Source organism: Augochlora pura, chromosome 10 (genome assembly GCF_028453695.1).
Source record: "Augochlora pura isolate Apur16 chromosome 10, APUR_v2.2.1, whole genome shotgun sequence".
In the NCBI taxonomy this organism is placed as follows: domain Eukaryota; kingdom Metazoa; phylum Arthropoda; class Insecta; order Hymenoptera; family Halictidae; genus Augochlora; species Augochlora pura.
In genome coordinates this window covers 27418994-27442256 of record NC_135781.1, presented here as the reverse complement: position 1 = coordinate 27442256, position 23263 = coordinate 27418994, and the positions used below count along the sequence as shown (strand labels likewise).

General features: G+C 45.4%; 2 protein-coding genes across 7 annotated transcripts in view; both read left to right on the top strand.

Annotated features, from left to right (window-relative positions):
* Positions 1 to 23263, top strand: part of LOC144475797 (serine/threonine-protein kinase MARK2-like) — a 111965-nt gene that overhangs the window by 68466 nt on the left and 20236 nt on the right. The window lies entirely within an intron of this gene.
* LOC144476530 (uncharacterized) lies at positions 1077 to 10060 on the top strand. The gene is made up of 2 exons (XM_078193609.1): positions 1077 to 1542; positions 9066 to 10060. The coding sequence occupies exon 2, from the start codon at positions 9605 to 9607 to the stop codon at positions 10058 to 10060; it is 456 nt and encodes a 151-aa protein (XP_078049735.1). The 5' UTR covers positions 1077 to 1542; positions 9066 to 9604.

The following is a 23263-nucleotide window of genomic DNA, read 5'->3' as shown; positions in this document are numbered from 1 at the left end:
CCTGCCAACTTTTGACACCCCAATTGACCAATGGGAGCACGTAGGCTAATTGTTAGCTCAACGAGTCGACCTACGTTCGCCAAATGCTCGACGTTATGGGGAAACTATTTGTTAACATCCTGTCCACTCGCGGTAAGAGTAAATTCTGTTTTCATAATTGTAACGCCGGTCGAGCGTCACCTTTAACCCTTCAAAGGACCTTCCGTTTAGGAGCCCCTCCCACTTGAATGGACATTTAAAATTACCGAGCCTGAGTGGAATTTCGTGTCGAGCCAAAGAAGATAAATCGTCGAAAAATAAACTATAAGAGCTATCGTCGAAATTAGTTTTTTATCTGGTTCTTAATTAATTTTTTCATAAAATAATCTACACGCAATAGTATTCGATGTACATGCGATATAAATTGTTATACCAACGACGTTGGCTTCATCATTGATGGTTTAAATAAATTTAAAAATCAATATATATATATAATCATATTAGAAGCTAGGATCTTTGTATATTATAATCACTAGACTGGGGATATTTATGTAAAATCTGTTTTACAAAAATTCGAATCAAAGAAACGTTTCCATTGTAAACTAGCACTACACTCAACTATACCTATTGTGGCATTATTATTCTATACTATTACAATTATTATTATTATTAGTAGTAGTAATAGTATTATGTTGGACCACATCAGAAAAATTAAAATGGAGTCTGCCTGGTGTTTGCAAAATAAACGGAAATTGAACCGGCCGGTTTCACCGGTTACCACCGTTTTCACGATAGGCTAGGCAAAGCTAATCGAACGATCGACCCCCGAAACGCGGCGCTACGGATCCCGGTGCGCCCTCAGGGAGGGACCGGACGATTCGCGAACGCTGTTGCGCTCCCGACACGTTCCGACACGTTCCGACGCGTTCCTACGCGTATCCATACGTGCCCATGCGTGGCCGCGTCAACCTCCGAGAGAGAACGAGAGAGGAGAGTGCTCTCTCGCGCGCGTGCGACTACGGGAGGAGGAGAAGGAGTTGTAGGAGGGTGGGAAGGAGGGCCGAGTGGTCGCGGCGAGATCCTCCAGTGCGAAAGAGCTGGGCTCGAGCGGAGCTCGCTTGTCCTCGTGGTTCGCGCTCAGTTGGTACGAGACTCGCGATCGAGCAGCACGTTCGTTCGACCCGTTCGCGAGTCTCTTCTCGACCCGGCGTATCGATCGCGATCCAACCGCGCCGCGATCGTTGAATCGATCGAGATTTAACCAGGCCCGAGCTGCTGCACCTTGATCGAGACCGATCTGCGGCCGATCAGGTAAACAAAGGAAGAGCAGAGGAGCACGTGGCAACGCCGGCTACCAAAGTGTGTCAGGATTTTCGGTGGGACACCGCCGGGTCCCGCGAAGTGTTGGTCGATCGACGACAAGCGCGAGTCTTTACGGAGACTGTGATTGCGCGTGCGTGCGTATATATATGTATATACATATATATATACGGGTGTGTGACTGTGTTCGTTAGCGAATCAACGGTTTTGTCACGCGCATCGCTGCGGAACGCTGCCTTCAAGGTAGTTTTCTTGGTCCCGCTCCCTCTCACCTCCCGCTTTTTCTTTCTCTCTCAACGACAACACGATGGATCTGGGAAATTTGGAGACGACGAGAAATCTTTGATGAATTGTGATTCGTGTGAGTCAGCGAAGAGTTCTCCGAACCTTCCCTCTCTCTCTCTCTCTCTTTCTCTCTGTGATGGATCTAGGAAAATTTCAGAGCCTGCAGAGATCTCCGATGAGATTTTTATTCGTCGCTGATCGATGACTCGTAAACAAGCTCGTAAGTGATCGCGAACCGCTGAACAGGATAGTATCCGCCGTTTCTGTACACCTGTCTACGCGTATCGCGCATTTCTATCATATTTCTACGATCTAGAGTTTAGCTCATAAAGTTTGCAAAATACCTGTCGGTATTTACTTTTACGCTTTTTTTTCTTTATTGTAAAAATGTGTGTTTACCCGTATATATATATAAGTAGATTAAATAAATTAAATTGAATTACATTCATTAAAAATATTTGTTAAATTGAATTATTAATTAAAAGTGTTTACCAGCATCGTCGCGCGCGCCAATCCGATCGATTTTGACGCACCGTTAACTGCGCGACTCGCGCGTAAACTGTGTGAAATTTTTTCCCCAGTTTGTTTGCAGTATTTTAATTAATCGGTGCACTGGCCAGGTAATCGTCGAGATTGTACGGATTAGATCGGATCGATGCTTATATACCTCGATCGCCGTGCGTGCAAACCGTCCGTATATGTATATTGGGTCAACGGGTTCGCCGTCTGCACCGTTTACGTTTACGTTTCGAATCGATTTTCTGTTTGCTCGACGTTGTAAAAATTGCGAGAATAACTTGTTCGGATTCGCAGATCGCTCGTATTATAAATAGCGCGGTAGCGTCGCTAATAGAACCCCTTGCGCGAATATAGATTTTCCTACGTAGGTTTATTAAAAATCGTTACGATAGTTCTAACCGCGCCTCCTAGCGACTTAGGTCTTATAGGATACAACGGTTAGTGTTTTTTAAGTAGCCGTATTGTCCATATAAATATTATTGAGCAAGACTGAACCGCTGATGCTTACAGTTATTTTTCTTCGATTAAGTTTCGTCAGTTAATTTTCTTGAATTAATTTTCTTGAATTAATTTTCTTGAATCAATTTTCTTGAATTAATTTTCTTGAATTAGTTTTCTCCAATTAATTTGGTTGAATTGGATCTCTTCAATTAATTTTCACCAACCGATCATGTTCAATTAATTTTCTTGAAATCGAATCAGACACAATGCGTTAATTCCGATACAGAAAGTTCCAACTAGCCGCAACACGTATGCACAGTTTGCACGGCTAAACGGCGCGTTCGGAACGAGTAAACTCGTCAACAGGTAGTAGTGTACGATACGCGAGTCGCTTCGTCATCGGTCAACAACGCGTTAATTTCTTACGGGCCTTGCATGGTCGAGCGGCTCGCTGGAACACAGGCATCGATTTCCACCGTGTCCCAGAATTTTCCGTTTCGCAGGCAACGCAGGTTATCGGTGCGAACTGTCAGTGGTTCTTGAACCATTGCGAACGATAGGTGATATCTCCGCGTTGTGGCACCGTACGCGCGACCGCGTCGCGTTTTAATTTGCTGTCCGTCGTCGACGCAACAGGTACGCTCCAACGAGTGGCGCACCCATGGCGTCCGTTGTTGTCGACGAAATTTTTCGGGGCACCGGGTCCATCCTGCACTTTTATTCTCTATTTTCTCGCCGGTTCATCGATCCCCTCTTTAGCCGACGCACAGTGTGTCGTTTACACGATTTCACGAAATAAGTTCTCGCCACCTTCAATTTTTATCGAATGAAAACTTTTGCGTAGACTTCTCGAATTTTACGTTAGCACTTGAAAATTGTCGGATCGCGCGACAGAGAGGGCGACGCTGAAATCTCGTTTGTTTTCGTTCGCGTTCCGTTTCTACGACGCCGCAGATTAACGTAATCATTCCGAGGCGGAATCTGACGAAACCGGTCTTCGATAACGTCGACGAGCTGCACCGGTGGAATTGCGCGATTGATTGCCGCGGCTCTCTCGAGTCTTCCAACAACTACAGGAATCGTTCGAAAACCGTTTACAATCCGACGCACGTTTCTCTACTTGTTACGCTGCAGCAACTTTGTGGCGGTACGACCGTGCTGTGCGACTCCATTGTTTCGAGCGACGTCGACTCCGAGAGACACACGGACCGAGACTTCGAATCGTGTCCCGTCTCGCAGCGGTAAAGAAACTCGCTCCCGGTGGACGTAATTCAATTTTTCAAGTTTAACGTAACGAAAAGATTTATCTTTCGAATTTGAAAATCCCTTTCCAGATCGGTCAACAGCGTTGGCAAGACTTTTTAGATATTTCCGATGATCTGATAACGAACTTTTGCGACGAATGTTTATCGGTAATCACTCCTCTATAAATTTCAGTATGAATTTTTTTTGTACAATGAATGGAGATCGTGCGTATTTTTTAAATTTTAATACCACACCGAAATAATGCTGAAACAATTATTCGCTTGCTTACTTTTCGCTTATCGGTTTACGATTTTTAGACGGGCTGCGTCTTTAATCGTTTCTTTGGACGTTGATTGCGCTGTTTTTAATGCTTATCGGAGTAAGCCTCCGCTGTCATTCGCTGTAAACGTCGGCAGACGTTTACGTGCGATGAAAGTATACAAAGTGAACTCAGTACCGTGCTATTCACTCGGTTTTTTAACCTTCGAGTCATTGATATTTTGAGAATCAGGGTACTGTGCGTTTTCATATTATTCGATTATATACAATTTGATGCTGTACGATTCGATAATATACAATTTGATACTATACAATTCGGTACTATATGATTCGATACTATACGATTCAATACTATATGATTCGATACTATACGATTCAATACTATACGATTCAATACTATACGATTCGAGACTATGCGATTAGATACTATACAATTTGATACTATACAATTTAATACTATACAATTTGAATCGTCGTGCCAGCAATAATGTGCACCTTGTAGTTGCGATTTACATAATTATTCCGTTTACGTGTTTCGTCGAAACGCGTCTCGTTAAGAACGTGTTACACAGTTCCTGCTCGTCAATTCATTGAGCAAATAAACTTTTTGTTACTATAGTGCGGTATCTGGTTCTGAAATGCTACGATTCATAAGAACCGTGATTTTGTAACACGTTGGTTACATAATACACGAACATGGAAATACGCTGCATACGTAATCTACAAGATTTATAATCCGGTTAGCGAACAGACAAATTCTTTGTTTCAAGCGTATCTCGTAGCGCGGTTCGACGCGAAATTTTCCAAAAATCCAGTGGTTGATTAACCTTTGGATCGCGATTACCGGGTCAGTTTGGCGCAGTGTAATAATCACGCCTAATCGCTCGATTTATAGAAATTAAATGACAGATATAACAAGGAGAAATGTCATATCGCGATAGCTTCGACATCTAAGCAAAACTATGTACTCGAAACCATTACAAATTAAATAAAATAAATAAGAAGAACGAAAGGAATAAGTTCTTTTCGAAGCAAATTTGTTTTGCAAAATGAACGAATAATATTGTTAGAGTCATCGTCGATTGTACAGTTGTTCAAACAATGCGTCGTTCGATATGAAAAGAGATCCAGATTTTCGAGACTCTGCTGAAAATCTTCCAAGAAGTAACAACGCGGTATCAACTATCCAGGTGATAAAGAAAAATGTTTTCGAAAAGGAATCGCCGGTTCATCGACTACTCGGTCGTGGACGCGAATTTCTAATCGACGTTGCGCAAACCGCGGGGTTCGAACTGCGTCGAAGTCGACGGCCGTTCGAAGCTATAAAAGTCACCGGGGCGTTCTTCTCGGCGTGGATTTCTTCTGGCCGGGTTTCTGGGAACGCGTTAGCGTGCCGTAGGAAAGTGGTTAACTGTTCGGCAGGCCGCAAACCGGCGATAGCCGGTCTCTCGTGGCCGTAGAGCGTGCGTCACAGTCGAAACGCGCAATCCCCGTTTCGCCGGACTATATAGCCTAAGGTTACGTGCCCGTCCACGTATCGAAGAACTGGCCTAATTCGTTTAACTCTAACGACATTAGGAAGTCGCGCGGTCTCGCTCCCGCCACCGAACCCCGCGATTCCACGTCGCGGCGGTGTTCACGGCGATACGCGCTCCGGCAGAATTCCTCTATCGCGGGTTCTTTCGCGTCGCGAACGGCGTTGACCGCGGCGAAGTGTCCGGTATTTTCGGGGTTGCTAGTGCGGTTCGTGGCGCGTGGGCGGACCTCTCGTAGTCGACGAGATGCGAACGGGGTTTGCGACGGATACGACGGAGTGGTCGTGGATCGCGGGACGTCCCACGTTGTTGATGGAACCAGGTCTTTTATGCGAGACCGCTTCGTTACGGTAAACCCGTGGAATTATTCGAATTGCGCGACGGGGGACCAGTATTGCTGCGGATTTCCGTCCAGATTGGGAACGTGTAGCTGTTTCGTGTGATTTCGAGCGAAATTACATTTTTACGTTTCCGGATTCGGATTAAATCCGGAAGAACCGATCGGAAGTTTTTTCCGTTGAATCAGCTCCGGAAAGAAGATCGAGCGCATAAGAATGCACGAAAACGCATAGGACTGAACAGTGGATCTCCAGAGTAAATTACAATTGGAACGTTCAACAGTAGAACTACTAAACCGGTCCAAGTGATTTCTTTTAGAGCTCCTGGTATCGTGGAAACGTTCCTAGGTGAAATTTTCAAATAATCGTCTTCGTCAAAGCGCATATCGTAGTATAAATCGTGCGAAGTTCGAATAAAACCAATCGTGCCATTGTCGTGAAACAATAAGCATCGGTCTCGTTAAGAGCTCGGTAGTTCTCGCGTTAATGAATCACAGGAAGATATTTGGTTTGCTAATTAGAAGGATATTGTTGTTGTTGGCGCGCACGCGTTCACGTGCTTATTTTCCTTCGCACGTGTCGCAAACGTGTAAAACTCGGTAGTCTACTTACGACGCGGTTGCCATCAGCAATTTTTCCTCTGCGATTTGACGTTTGGATTTTCTCCAGCTAGCGTACAACCGTTCGGAACACTGTGACGTGGATTTAGGTTCGCGTTTGAAACGACCGAGAAACGCGGTGGGAGAACGGGAACAACAGGATCGAGGATCCTACAGAGATCGCCGTGAATCGTTCGGCAGATGCGAAGAATAATTTTGCGGCGTCGTCTCGCATTGGCACAATGGATTTCACTTGCACGGTGCAGCGCGAGCCGTACAACGTGTCACCTTTTATGTAAGATGCAAAAGGCCGATGTTAATGCGTACGTCGGGAACGGTAAAATATTTTCCTCGCTTCGCAGGCTCGTTCTGACGCGCGCGTTGTCTCCATTCTCTATTCATTTATTTTTATTGCTCGTTACCGAACTGGCGGACGACCACAAATTCACAAGATTTTCTGATAAGAGAGAATGCAGTAAAGTAGAACCACGGATACGGCGTTATACTGTGAATAACATCGAAACGCTAATGTCGATACAATGTTAAAAAGATATCGTCAAGTAAACGATGAGGTTACTATAAATTAGCTTGACTCGAAATTATCTTAACGACACATTAGTCAACGAACAATAGCAATCCTTTCTTATAACGAGGAAAATGTGACTTATAGCTACTATTAAAGAAACATATTTTCCATTCGAATCTTTCAAAAAATACCACGCGTATCTTTATTTCTTTTTCATACGATAGCTCATGCGTCGTTACGTAACGACTTCCGTGTGCCCATTTCTGTCGATCACTTAAGGAACGAAAAGATTCCTGAACGTTTCTCGATCCTGTCGCAAACTGTCCCGAAAATTTCAAGACGAACGATCGTATAGTTTCGCGAGAAAGAAATCGCGAGGATCGCCGAACGATTCCAACCTGCCGAATTGCGAGCCGCTAAGCATATCGAACTATTTATAGAAGGGCGGCGAAAATCAAAAAATCAAACGCGGTTATGCAGGTCCTCGCATCTTGGTCCGCGCCGAGGCCGAGCAGATTATTCTGCGCTGAACTCGAACGGAAATTGCGGCAGATGCCGTTTGCGCTTGATTCCAGTCAATGACAGGTGGTTCGCTTAAACGGATCCCGGGCGTAAGTGGATCCGTCTCTCTTTCTCGATATGAAATCTCCCATTATCCGCGGTGGTTAGCTCCGATCGCTTCTGGTTGCGTAACTCCTCGTAGAATCTTGGCCGGCTAATAAGTCGGGCAGGCAAGGACGGATCATCGCTGGATTATCGAACGTTTCGCGATTCTTGCGTCACCGCCGCGATACACACCCACACGACAAAACTCGATCCGTCCGTGCTTGTCTCTTTCTCTACACCCTCGCCGACCTCGACGACCTCCTCTCTTCGCCGTGTTTACCCTCGCCGCGCGTCACCTCGCGATAATTTTACTCGCTGAATCCTCGAGCGTCCCTTGGCTCTCCCCTGTGGATTACGCTCTGTCGATCGATAGCCAGCGCGTGCACAACCTTTCGCTAACTAGAGGAGAGAGACCACCGGCGCGATGCTCTGCTCAAGGAACTCGAGCAGAAACTCGCTTCGCCCCCTAGCTTTCACAGCGTTTAGGGTCGACGATCTCCATCGGTGCTAGCCCAGCGAGCTGGATCTAGAATAATCTGGATGAGCGACAGCCTTGATCCTAGATCCGGTCCGGTAAACCAAAAACACAGTATACCGGAGCCGGTTACTGCGGGCTGGACCAAGCGCTGTGCCTTCCGTTTCTTTTCGGGCTCAATTAACTTTGAATTCATCTAGAATATTTAAAATAATAAATCGCATCGAAATTAATTGAATTATAGCATACATTGAATCGAAGTATAGAAACAGTTCGGATAAAAATTGGCATACTTTGACCGTGCGATAATGTCGTGAAAAATCATCGTAGGATGATGACGTTTTTTTAACAATAAACGGGATCGTCACCCCCGTTAAAACAATAGCTTAGAAATACAAAAATTGGCATAGCAATTGTTATAGTAACGCACGCTCCGTCTCTCGAGGCGAGGATCAATCGAAAACGATTACGTTTCGCAACAGCAACCAATCAGGCCACGTCGTAACCTGGTCCTCGTGGAGGTTCCTATCGCGAATCCCTTAAACGCCGGCCAGCTGAAAGTCGAGACTCTCGCGAGAGGAGTAAAAAAGATCGGCGTGTTCCACCTGCCGCGGCACCAACACCTGCGCCGCGTGCCGCGTCGCGTCGCGAGGCGTTATCCGGTTCCTTGGTTCCTCGGGCAGCGAATCTCGGGGCGAGCCTCGGCAGCCGAAGCACCAAGAAAAAGACAAGTCGAGAAGCTAAAAGAGAGAAAGGGTAGCAGAGGGATAGAGTGAAAGAGAGAGAGAGAGAGGGGTGGGGGGGGGCTGGGGGGAGTGGGATACGGTTGGATGTTTCGGGCCCCGAAAACTGTTGACCGCGCTGCCACTCTCGGCTTCGCCGGTCCGTTGTTCAAACCGATCTTTCTTTTACTCGCAGAAACCCCGCTGCGATCCACACGCTAGCGTGTCAGTGAGACTGTGCTCGATTCCGCGTGGAAAGTGCGAGTCGACGGTGTGAGAACGATAAGAGAGTTCGCGAGGAGAGCCAGCTTGCGATCGTGTTCGCCGTATTCGGCAACGATCCGAATCCTCAAGATCCGAAGAATCTCGAGCCAATTAGAATAGAGGCAAGACCAATTAGATGTTAGAAGAAAGACCAACTAGAATCGAAGAAAGACCAATTAGATAATTAAAAGAGCACCATAGGATCATAGCAGATCCGAGGGTGGTTGAAGCTGTGGTGAACAGTAAAAACATCGACGCAGACTTCGAAGACAGACGAACTGCTTCCGAGAGATCACAGTCACGAACTCGAGAAACATTTGTTCGAAAAATACCCGAAGGTCAAAAAAAAATCTTGCCGGAGTAGTAGTCTTCCAGGTTGAAAGTGGCCACGGAATAAATCTGGCGATACTGATCGTCGAAGACCGATCGGAAGAGGTCGAAGATCGGTTTCCCGGTTCTCGGTTGGCTGGCATGTACGTGACCGAGACGGGCGGTCACAAAGTGGCACCGATGCCCTCCGCCAAGGCGAAGATGCTCGATTACAAACCGATGAACGATCCCAGCGATCGCGGGGGTGGCGGCGGAGGCGGCGGCGGCGGTGGATCGCATCTCGCCGCCACCGTCAAGAACACCTTCCGGCGCCTCCTTCGACGCACCAAAAGCCATCGGGACCCGCCCTCGACGATACCGGCCACGATTCCCGGCACCGGGACACCCCGATCCATCAACGGAACTCCCGCGAACAACGCAGTTACCGTCAGGAACAAGCCGAACAACGCGAACGACCCGATCGCTAGGAGATCACAGCCTCCCCTACCGCCGTCTAACTCGCAGCACCCGGCCAGAACCAGCTACAGCAAACGACACACCAGGCCGAGGGTATCATTGCAGGTAAGCGAGATTGTTGCCCCAGCCTTCGAGGACTAACCCTTAGGGTAACGCAGTCAACGGGATCTTTCTCAGTTGTCTGATGGTCCTTTGTGCGAACTCGCGGGTCCCCGAAGCAATTTCGCGTGTTACGTTTGGAATCATTTTATTCGGATGATTGATTATTATTATTCGAATAAGAGTTTAGCACGTTCAGAGTTTTTCGTACGGAAAATGATCGATTTGGAAATAATCGAGTAAAAATTATAGGATTTTAAGTATTTTTTCTATAGTTTATCGATTTATTTATTCGGTATTCTTTTTCTTAAGCGTTGCATCGACCCCGAATGTATTCGCATAAATGTATCCTTATACGATTACGAAAAGACAAAAACGATCCCTATTCGAATAATTTATTTGAACAAATAGATGGGGTAAAGAATTCGGTAAAATTCTGTTCTGTAAGTCACCTTTGTTCGACGCTCTGAAAGTCGGTCATCTTTCGTGATTGTGCGGATGGTACTTGGACCATCAGGAAGTAACTTCAGAATATTTTCGAACATATCTTTAGTTTGCTCAGATGCCTCGATCTTTTTATTGCTATCGATTGAAATGCCTTGAATTTCAATTAACGGTCGGGAGCTGTGCAACTCGGTCGGCGTCGTTCAAGTGTTAACGAAGTGTACCGACATACAGATCGTACTTCGCATAATCGTATGATTTCTTTAAAAACAGTACGTCTCGCGTGGTTGGCGTATTGCAAAATAGTGCGAGTCGATGGCGCCCCTGACGCGATTCTACGGTGGAATAACTGCACTTACGCGTTCGCGCGTCTATGAGAAAAGCAAACAGTTTTTCTTTCATCAAATTTCTTGCGCTAGTAGATTCTCGCGGAATCGTTAGTAATTTACCAATGAAAAGCAGTGGAATTGGTAATGGCCGATGGCACGATCGTTGTTGAAGAAATGCGAGACTGTATCAGCATCGCATTTTGATTCCCATAATCTCGCAACACAAAGCTGTCGAGACAGTAGCTAATTCATAGACATCGCGGCCTTGGCAAAGTATAATAGCATTCGTCGCTGTCTCCAAAGTACACTGTACAACGCAATGTCGATCGATCGCGTAACACATGTACATCCAGCAAGAAAAAGTAACTACGTTTATAAATATTGAGAGGTTATCTGATCGTTGATTATTACGTCACTATATCGGAGAACATTAGCGAGCTTATTCGCCTAGAACGGTCGCGAAAAAATTTGTGATTACGTCACCGTGACACGATAACACTCAGATAACTGGCTCATTTCCTGCCGCGCACGGTTCTAGCTAACCAAATAGCACGCGCGAGTGCAGTTTTGACCCGGTGCAGCTGCAATTTAGAGAACCTCCACACTGTCTACCGATGTGCCCATGCGTTTCCTCGAGTCGTTCCGAGAACGCGAGGCTGACGCAACGCGCTATAATAATAATAATTTCGTGAACGAATCTCGGCTGTTCTCGAGCGATGTCACCGCACTCGATTCGATTTAAATCGATTCACGCGAATCGGCCAGCTGACAATGTGTGTCGTCACGGATAGAAACGGAAGTCGATAAGGAAAACAGCGAATCCGTCGTTTCGGCGAACCCGGCCGGTAATTATGACAAACGACGCCGCTGGCTAACGATATAATTGAACCCGGTAATGGTTTATTCGTGACGTCGACGACGCTTCGCTCGCCCGTTCGAGTCAAGTTTTATTCGAACTTCATTTCGATATCAAAGTTTGATCGAGAAATATTGCGATTGAATCGTTCGAGGATAATTTAATTCGAGTAACACGTCGAATGAATTCATTGAATAAAATATTATTTGAATAATATCTCGAATAGTTCTCAACTGTGCCGCTCGCCTCCCCGAGGTTCCTCCGTGGCTCTGTTCCTGCGATTCACGTGGGACACTCGGCCTCCGCCACGATAATTACTTCCTCCGCGTCGGAACAATGGGTTCTCGGCTCGCGGCTAAAGCGTTTCAACGCGCGGCGGAAAAGCGTTGGTCGCGAACCTGTCTCGCGACCGGAATCCATTCGATCGTTTCACGCGGGACGCACGACGGCGCCGCGTGTCCCCCTCGGCTCGTTTCTCGGCTGGGTCTTGGAACAATAGCTATCTAATCTGTCGTCGACGTTTTTACCGTCTGCCAGTCGCTGCACCAATTCGCCGATTCGCTTGGCTGCACCAAAGCGGCTGGCTCTCTATCTTTCTCTCTCTCTTTCTCTCTTTCTCTCTCTCCTCTCCTCTCTCTCGCAATCGTCGAAACTGACACGGCCATCGGCGAAATGGTCGTCGCCGGTGTTCGCCTTGGATCGAACAAACTTCTCGACGAGCTTTCCTTTCACCGAGAGGATTGCGTGGTTGCTGTTGCCGCTGCTGCAACCGATCGCGACGCGCACCTGTCCGGCTGCGGCTTCGCCGCCTCGTTTTCCCGATGAATCGAGAACCCGACGTATTCTGCGCGGCGAACACTCGTAAAATGCAAAAGTTGCGGTGCGCTACGCAGTAAAGTTGGCTAGCATGGAATACTGAAAGGCATTTCAGTTTTTACCTGTGGATTGTCAGAAGTCTGTCGATTCTGAGCCGTGAACACGAGAGGTGTTGCCTTCGATCAGGATTTTATGTACATTCTTAGACATTTTTAATCGGCTTACGGTTAATTTAATAGTATTTGGACACGGATCGAACTGTTTGTGATCCGTTAAGTTAACTCTGGGTATATCATTAAATTATTTCATTATTCATCTATTTAACTATTCAGTCATTTAACAAAGGACGGAAATACTATCATCAAACTGAAATTACCATGAGTTTGAAGGTTGAAGCATTTCATTTATAACCAAATGCTTAAAATTGATTATCCGAAAACCTGACGTGAATAAAGAAGATCGTACGTCGAGTTTCGGGATGTCTATCTTAAAGAAAGTATTGATACTTTGAATCTGGTATCATTTTATTTGCGCAAAAATGTTACAGTATACCTAGCGATTAGTCGACATGTAGTAATAATAATAATAATAATAATAATAAAAAGAAGCAGTAATAAATTTATTATAATCATGATCGTGTTACACAATTAGCAGTTATAAAAAGACCAGTAGGATACAAAAACTTCAAACAACAAAAGATTGAAATATAAAAAATCGTTAGAAAAAAAAAATACGTATCTTTAGTTGCCATATGGTAAGGAAGAAAATTACGATTACTCAAGGTCGCCAAATATATCCGAAAGGAACTAATTGGCAAGACCGCAAGCGCACAGCGAAAATAGAGTGAAACCAGTACAGATTTAGCGAAATTTTTCCGCGAATGCGACCGCGGTGGAAACATAACCGAGATAGCGAAAGTTGCGACACGCGGCCTTGATAGATCGTGAACTCGTGGCGCGATTCATTCGCGCGATTGGGTTAGTGGAACGAGACAAATTTGTTTGTTGAGTATGCGATCGACGTTCGCCTTCCTCCGATCGTCGGGCAGTGTTTGTTTCGCAACCGACAGTCACTCGGTCGGGCGATCCGCCTCTCGCTCCGCCTCGCTAACAGGTGACAACGGCGGCATGCTGCACCATCGATAGTCGACGGACGATGGTGTCCCGTGCGATCTGCAATGCGAGCCACGATTGCGAGATCGCGGATTGGAGGAAACGCTACTCGCACACGTTTCCGGCGTGACTGTACCTCCATTGTGCCAATGTTGGCCTCGCATGATCGCGGATACAATGGTAGAGCTCTTTTAAACTGTTGTCAAGATATTTGTGCAAATGCATATTCTTTTTTTTAGAAAGCAGACAACTGGACCGGCACAGAAATTCATGTAACAACTGCTGGTAGATACCAAAAAACATGTATACTTTAGAAACCTGTGCAGTAGTGTGTTGCAATGTACACACCGAAAGTACGGAAATGTAGCATCTCATTGATGAAAAGCTCGATTGAAAGCAGTGTCGCTTTCATCGTTGATGAAAATAATGAAGAATGTATTTATCGTCAATAATACGATTTTTTGTTATTTAATATTAGATTTAACACATAATATTAATTAAACTTAACATTTGATATAGTGCATATTTACATATTTTCCTGCATATATTGCATACTTTCGTACATATTTACACATTCTCCGCATATTTACATACTTTGGTGCACGAATGGCACATGCAGTTTGAATATTTATGGCGTACAAACGTCCACGGTCTAGTTAATCCTGGACTACAGCTGACGGGATAAATCATCGAGTTCGTCCCGAAAGCAGCGATTACCTTGTTTGAAAATGTGTATCATGTCAACGTATACCCATCTTGTCGTACCCTTCAATTACACGCACAAAGGTAGAAATACATCCGCGAGACGAGTGCAGTAACTGAGTAACGTGCTCGAGTGTATGTTATCTTAGAAAGCAAGGTCCTCCGCCGTTTACCGGAGGTGCAGCCCGCGTACCTCGCTTCTTTTTCTATTGTTTGCTCAAACTCGGCGCACCCGTGCCAACACGGCAACTGTTTTTTTCGCCAAAGCAAGCAATTGCGCGGAGGCTTTGTGTCGCCAGATAGAGATAACACGTCGTGTACCACCCCTGAAACACCTGTGCAACACACACACACACACACACACACACTCTTTCTGTATGCCGTCGCATTAGCGTGCCTGAATTAATTAGCTCGAAAAGCGATGATCGACCGTAAGGGCAGCAAAAATTGCGTGCACCGCGCGTGGACAAACGAATCGGCGATGCACTAATTAATCGACACGCCTACCAGATAGACACCGTGTTCGAGGCTCGATCGGCACGGCTAGCGTACCCGCATACCCAATTATCCATGAAACAGCGTTCTCCAAGCGAAAGCCACTCCCATAATCGCCAAGATAGCAGACCTTGCAGCTTTCGACGGTAAACATCTGTGACGTAAAAATTGTCGACCGGCCCGTGGAACACGTTATCGGCGTTCGTCAGGTTCGAACCGTTCCCAGGTTTGGCACCGCGACGGAATCCGTCGATTTTTTCGCGCGTGGGCGCCACAGGCCGCGCGTTCCCCGGTTTTTTAAATCGCTCGGCGTCGCCGCGACGCGGTTCTATAAATATTGATGCGTGCAACATGGATCGCTGTTTGACGCTGCAGATACGAGAGGATAGAGAGATTGCCTTATCGGGAACGAAGCGGAAAGATTGCTCGGAACGCACGCGAGGCTTCCCGAGCGCCGTCGCGGCGCTCCGTTTCCCCCCTCCCGCGATCTTTATTTTTCCACGCTCGAAGCCCGCGGACGTGGGACGCACCCGGACCGATCGAAAAAGCTTCGCGGACGACGACAGAAAGTATTGATCGCCGGCACACCGGTTCGCGGCGGCTCTCGAATCCGCTTTAAACGATTCACTTCCGCGACAGGCGTCGGAGGGGGCCCCTCGTCCATGTTGTCGCGAGCAACGCTCGCATGGACGCTGCGATGGGAGCTTGATCAAGGTCGTTTTCATCTGACCGCTTCATCTCCCCCAATAGATGGCTCGTGTATTGAAAACGATTTTAGTGCCGCAACACGGCGCAGACCTCCGTATTCCGTGTTTACGATCGAGTTAGGCGTGCTTCCAGGGGGAATGGTCAATGCACCGCATTATGTTCTCGCCTCGGGAACCGCAAAGAACAAGTGGATCCTATGGTGTACCAGATGAAAACTATTGTACGCCAAGATTAGCGGGCGCACTAGCCGGACGTTCTCAAGATATCGTTTCTACAGTCGAATATGTGTAGACACGCGTCGCACGTGTCTGGATGCTCGCCTCTTGAAATGCTCTTCCTTCGAAAACCGAGTCTACAATCTGACTACACTTGTATCTTTTACACTCGAAGACATTTTAACTCTGAATTCGAAATTTTCTAAAACGTGCAGCAATTATACTTTGTACAATTAGTGGAATATAAACGAAATTATTTTGTCACATTATATGACAATTTCAGCTATGCGAAGTTCAGCAATGGGTTAATCTTGCCTTGTGCGATGCGCAATTTCGCACTCGTTTCTTTATTACAACTGGGCAGTTGTCAACAATAAATTCAGTAAATGGTTAAATAAATGAATATCGCGTAAAAATCCTCGAAATTTGCAGAAGTAGATGTTCAATGTTTTTTGATCGTGGTTCGAGCACGAACTCGAAACTATCAGCATTTTGCTCCGCGATACTCGCGTGACAATCGCTGCTGCTGACTGAGATAATTCGCGTTCAATTCAATTCGTCATAATTCGATTCATCCGATTGTGGCCGTGGCGAAACTGAGACTGGATCGCATTGTTGAGTACGAGAAAACATCGATGCAGTTCGCAATATTCTTTTGCTCGATATTCTTCGAAAAACTGCCGCGTTCTGGCGACCCCTCAAGATTCACATTCACCGCAGGCCCAGATTTAATTGTCGTTGTTGGCATGTTACGAAAATATTCATCATTCATTTATTAAAAACAAAATGGCAGAAGATCAGTGTTCGTTAGAAGTTCATAAGATCTATTGAATTTTATAAATAAGGAATGGAGTCCGTCGACTTGTACAGTAGTTACATTCTTAACTATTTCTCAAATATTACAGAATCTCTTAACGTATACATTATTGTTAAAAGCGATATTATTTCGTAATAATGCCGCTTGGTCGAGTGGAAAGGATCAACACTAAACCTACCATCTGCAATCAAATGACCGGTTTCACATCTTTAATTTCATAATTACTGAAACCATAATAGATTCATTTGCTCAGGTGCACGTTGTTGTAAAAATTACGGAAAATGTTAACCAATCCCACTTTGCAATTCTTGCGAGGCAATTTTTCTTGTTATTGGCAATTTGGACGATTTTAGACATCGGTTGGTTCGGTGTTAACAAGTTAGCTCCGATAAGGAAAACAATGAACGGGAAAGAAAAAACACAGAAGCTCGAGTAAAGCAAACGGATGGACGGAGAAAGGAATAAGGCGAGAGCGCGAGAAGAAAAAAGAGAGCGAACAGATATGAATGAGCACGGGAGGAAACAAGTAGCGTTCGAACGAACGAATCAGATAACGCGTTTCAATGCGAGACGAGGCGGACGATAATCCCGGAGGCAAACACTATAAAAAGTCAATGAAAATAAACGAAGTGTAGACGAGAAGTTAAGCAGCGTGTTACGCCCGTATCAGAATTAAACGAAACGATGAGAAGCACTGCTCGCGAGTCAATGAGTCAAAAGAGCAAGCAAATAGACTAATGCTCCACTTTCGTTTTGCTGATCGGCCGTCGCGACGGTGGCGGGCATATAGGGTCTAACCCTAGTCATTTCCAACGAAACGAGGAACAGTTGAGCGTTTCCGTCGTAGCCGAAGATGCGGAAATTCGACGATCATCGCGTGTCTCGGTCGACGGAAACCGTTTTCGACCCTGTTGCCATGGGGGTGTACGTGCGTACACTTGTCGACAAAAGTTCAGAAACTTTGCATATCCTGAATATTTCGGTAAAATATGATGTTTTAATAAATACGCGTCTCGTTCGATTAACAGTGCATATTACAGCGAAGCATGTAACGCGTCGGCTATATTGCAATCATATTTTACACGATGCAAATCTTTATCGCGCGTATAACAAATTTCTTAACTTTTGCTGGCAAGCGTGTGTAGAATCCGTCTGCGCGAGGGACAATAAATTACACGAGCTTGGAATCGCGAGCTCGTGATCAGCGAATAAAAGAAATCGATAGGACTCGTTATCTCGTCGCAATCGCCGCGCGACTTCACGGAAAATGCTCTGCAAACACGCAGGCGCCCGCTGATATTTTAATTTCGAAAGGCGACGGCGCTAACGCGGCAGTTACGAGACACGTTCACGTTCCGATCCTTGGCGAAACGAAACTTCTCTTGTCAGACGTCACGTGCTCGAATCCCCTCGATATTCCTCGCAGGACTGTTAACCGTAGTTCTCGGATCGTTTGTGTTAACGCAAAAATAACAGTTTTCCTGGTTGACCTCAAGTTCGAACTCCAGTGATCTCGGACGCGGTTCTAGACACATTTCTAGACGCGTGCGTCAGTCGCGTTTACCACCGACTCAACAACTGTCGGCGATACTTTCGTTTACCTATTATTTTATCTCGTCTCGCACATCTATCAGGCACCAGGCTATTTTAAAACGAGAGAATCATACCGTATTATACAGCGACGATAACAGTTCACGAGATAACACCACCTTTAATTGTTAAGGAAAATCGTTATCTTTATTTCCTTAAAGATTCTGGTTTACAGAATGTTATTAATAATCCGCGGCTTCTTTCTTTTAGATAGATAATAAGTAATACGTAATAAATAAATAAATTAAAGATAATAGATAGAAAACAATAATTTCATCGTAATAATGCGCCTTTAATAGACGCGTTGCGGTGGTCTTCTGCTACGTGGTAATTCGCGGTTGGCAGTGAACGTGTTAATTTGGGTTAACGATGTTCTCGCAGCCAATGTCTCAATTTTAGCAAACAAGAGCAATCAGAAAGCGACGCGAGCGAAAGAAAAAACGTATTAGAATAAATTAGAGTCGGGGAATTGGAAGTGTGTGTCACGGAAAGGGAGCCCTCTCGTTCGTTCGACTCGCGCCGCTCGACAGGGAGCTTAGAAATCGCGGGACTAAGGGACTATTTATTTTCTCCGCGCGTACTCCGTGCGCTCTACTTAGCAACGATGCAACCAGCTCCGGAATAGCCTGAAAAGCGGCAGGCGTGGCTTTCGCGTCGCGTGAAACGGACGGGACGGGATCGTCTTTGCACGATCGGCGAGCTCGTTAAGTCCGTCGCAAACGCTTCGGATCGGATCTGCCGTGGATCGGTCGAATGTCAATTTCACCTGGGATGATCGAACGGTGGAAATGGCTCGCGAGATTCGTTTTCCACTGACCGGAGCGGAACGAGTTGGTCGAGTTCGGTGATTTCTGGTCGAAAGTCTAATCCACGATTTTGATTTTTTTCAAATATTTTATCGTTGTTTTTTTTTTCTCTGAATCGCCAACCCCTCGAAGCTTCCAAATCTAAAGTATTCGCTTTGTCAGACAAATTTTATGATAAAATTATAGCGTTACGTGGATTATTCAGTGAAAGTGGAAATAATTATGTTGTAATATAGAAATTTGTTGGGTTATATTTTCACACATGTGAGCACTTATATTATTTTCGTTATTTCATTATGGTATAAGGAATTATGGTATAATTTATTCCTAGATGGTCAAACGTGATCGATTTCGGACTTGTTTCGCACGAAAGATTGCACAATTCCGAACAGTAACATGTAAATTTCAAGTGTGACCGCTTGCGACCTTCAGTTCCACGTGAGTTTTTCTGAGTAGGCGTCTGAGTCATTTGATTCGTCCGCATACATTATTTAAACGAGTCATAGGTAACGATTAGATTGCGGAGTTTAAATGCAAAATAAAAATTCTCCGCATCAATTGCAGGGAATAGAATCTTCATCCTTCTCCGATCATCTTAACCGATAAAAAATAATATATTGACGTTTTAAACTTCTTTTAATTTGTACACTATTTGAAATGCTAACTACCCAATAAATTCCTAGTTGCATTTTTTGTATTTCCTACTTTAGTTACTGATACAAGCATGAGAAGATAACAAAAGGATCGCAAACCGCCATCCTATGCATCGTCTATCAAAGCCGCCATTTTGAATTTCAAATCTGTGCCTTCAGATTCGTAATCGGCGACGTGGAAAACCTTAAATTTCAAGATTCGAGAAAAGTTCGATGAACTCCCGACTTTTGACCAAACATGACCAATTTTCGCGACGGATCACTCTAAAGTTTGCATCGTCGCGCAAGAAGAGAATGCAGTCGCAGGCACGCCCCAGTTCGGGACCGAAAGCAAAAGCGACCACGGTGCTTCGCGTGGCGCATGCAAATATTTTCGCGCGTGATTCGGCTCCAATTTAAACGCCCGGTGTCCAGCTTTCTCGCGGGCTCTTCGGGGAATTGTTTTTTCTCGCGAGACGCTTTATCATTGGCTCTACAAGATATGCGCAACGTTTGTTTGGGCTTGTCGCGTGAGGTTCCTTGGAAAAGTTTCGAGCGCGCGTCGCGCGGGTCTGTTTGAGGATGTTTGAGGCCGCGCGACTTCGTCAACCGGAGACTTTCGCCTCCGGTTTCTCGCGACGATAGCTTTCGCTCTATCTACGCAGACGCGAAAGCGTCGAAGGACAACGACTCGTAGTCTTCATAAATCGAGGGTCGTCTTCGTTCTCCGCGCGTATGCAGAATGATCTAGGTTTGCCGAAATATTTCTCGTTTTGTTGTTCCGAATCTTGGCGCTAGATTTGCGGAGCATTAAAGGCAGCTGCGTTATACTTCCCTCAAAATACTTGTCCGATTTATAAATTTGCATCGAATTACAGAGACAGAAGCTTTTATATTATACAAAGTGAAAGTTAATTACTTATTATACTGATCTAACTGTATCATATTCAATTATGTTTACGCATTGAAATTAATAATAGAGCGGTTATGAAACATTACTTTTTAAAATAGGATCGTTTGAAATTATAAATAATTAAACGAACTTAACAATCATGTAGTAATTATAATTAGGAATGGAAATAATAAAATTATTTAATCTTACGCTATTCAACTTTCAATGAATACTTTTATCAATTAAAGCAGGTGTAGAATACTCTCTTCTCTATATGAGATATCTGCGCTCTAACTGACACGACTCAATTCCATAAAACAATACGACGATCGTAGAAGACAAAATACATCGTCGCATGCCTTCACGATTCAATCGTGTCGGCTGGAAAATAAAAAACCATTTGCCAGATTGATACCTATCGGTTGAAGCTCGACAAATCGCAGCAACAAGACATTTGTTTCAATATTTCAACGAGCGTTGCTGCAATATTTGCCGCGAGTACATAAGTTAATAAATTAGCGATCGTTCGTCTTGACATTTTCCTTCCGAGTGTCGAGCAAACTGGATCCAGGCAGAATCGTCTTCGCGATCCGATCGGAGGATGCCTGGTGTAGTTTCGGCATCGATTAATTTCACAAACCGGTAGAGCGAAGGATAGCAAAGAAGATGGTGGCCGCCGTCCTATCAATCCCCGATTTTTCCTCCACCCGTGCAACATCTTCCGCGTATCCTCCGGCTTGTTCTTGAAGGTAATTTACGAGCCAGTTCCTACGGGCCAGCCGGTTTCCGAGCAGCAAGGCGAGCCAGGCAATGGAGAACGCGTCGCGCCAAAAACGGAGACTTCCCTAACACTTTCCAATGTTCTTAACAAAGAAACTCGCGTCCTGGATGCATTGTGCATCTCCTGTCTCTTTGCCAGTTTACCCAATTTTTTCAAAAAGTCCCGACGTTAAAAGCAATTCTCCTTTCATGAAACAAGTGCTTCTTTGGAAAAGCTACAATTTTAAGATACTCAATTTTTAACGCATTTTCCCATATTTTCTTTTCTTCATTTTTTTAAGGACGTACTATTATTCGAGATTTGCGATACGCTTTTATAGTTATTAACCACTTAGCTGCGTCGATATATATTGAAGATAAATTTTGTTACGCGTTTTATTGATCACACTCAGCGTAGCTTTTTTTTAATCATTGTTCTAGAATTATCTTAAAGCATGTGAAATTTACGAATATGTTACCATAAGCATTTTAACATAAATCGTAAGAAAAGTACATTTATTATAAGATATAAAATTGCTATTTCATTATGAGGTGTATACACGTCGCACGCAGCTAACAGGTTACCAATTAGCAAGTACCAGCTTGTGTATATAGTCCCGTTAACGTTCCCTTGTAAGAAAATATAGTATCGAGTTTTCGGAATTCATCTGAACTGTCGCTTTTAATTTATTCAATATTCCTTGTCTTTTCCAAGACGAGATATACTAGGTGCGAGGTTCGAATAATCTCATCCCTTCTTCCAAAAGTTGGCCATTTTCGTTGACAATCCGACGGACAATGTCAGAGAAATTGCCGTACCGGTTCGGATAACCGCGCACGCTGCAATTGTTTACAATGAAACAGGATCGATCGCTCGAGGTTGGCAAGCTGGATCCCGCCCTTAGCCGCGCAAACGCGTAAACCGCGGGCGATCCCTCCGTATCGACTCCGCTCCGGAGCGTGTTCCCTCCGATCGGCTCGCTTCGCGGACTTTCATTTTTATCCGGCGTTAAACGTGGGCGTCGAAGCGTGTGCCTTGTGCGCGGCGATACATCGCGCGCAGAAGGTTAGACGCTTTCTAAGCGCGTGGCGCGCAGTACGCTCCGAACGCACCTGGCCAAAGGTGCGCGCCATATCGTCGCCGCCGTCGGTGTTCCATTCCGTTTGAAAACGTTCCGCAGGCGAGAACCAGTTCTCGTTACCGTTGGCCGCCGTCGGTTCTTTCCACCGCGCTTACCCGTGGGAAATGCAGCAAATTACAAGCTCGCGACGTCGTCCACTCTGCCGGATGGAGCCAGTGACGCGCGTCTCGTGAGAGGAGCAGCAGCGTGGCTGGGCCATGTATTTTGCAAGAACCGGCAGAAAGTTGGAGGACCGCGAGCGTTACGATCGCGGGATCCGTCGAAAGGTGATGAGAACATTGTCTCCCCCCCTGTCCCGGCCGTCCCCCGAACGTGTCCCACGAGATTCGATCTACCCCCCGTTTCCCTTCTCGGCGAAAGTGTCGTAATTAACCGTGCCACGGTGTCCCGGGCTCGATTCGTCTATACGTTCGAAGAAGCGTTTGCGGAGTGACTAACAACTTTCCTGCACTTTTCTCGAATGTGAAAGCCTTTAGCGACGAGAGTACGACTCGGAGAGGAATCGCGCTTAACACCTTGCTTCGCAGATTGATGCACAGGCTTTTCTTTTCTTGGAACGCGCTACTTCGTCCGCGTCGCACTTGAAATCATCGACACGAATTTGTCCGTCACCTGCCGTCGACTTCGTGTCTGACACCACACCCGAGATTCGTCCGACGTCTCGGACCTAATCCAGGCCAGAAGCTCGTCGCGAACCGAGGCAATGTTTGTCGTTGTATTTACGAATATGCCTACTGTTATTGACGGTCAATGTCATAGTCGGTTAATGCTGTTGTCGGGCGAATCCGTTTCGAGGCTTTCAATCGGATCCACTTAACCCTTTGCACTCCGAAGCATTTTCTTATATACCAATATAGAAATCATTTATATGCATTTATACAATATTATGTCGTATATTCTCTTTTATTATAGTATACGAAAAGTTGTATT

Bases quoted from the DNA above. Each gene is read 5' to 3' on its own strand.
- LOC144476530 (XM_078193609.1), top strand. From the start codon at position 9,605: ATGTACGTGACCGAGACGGGCGGTCACAAAGTGGCACCGATGCCCTCC.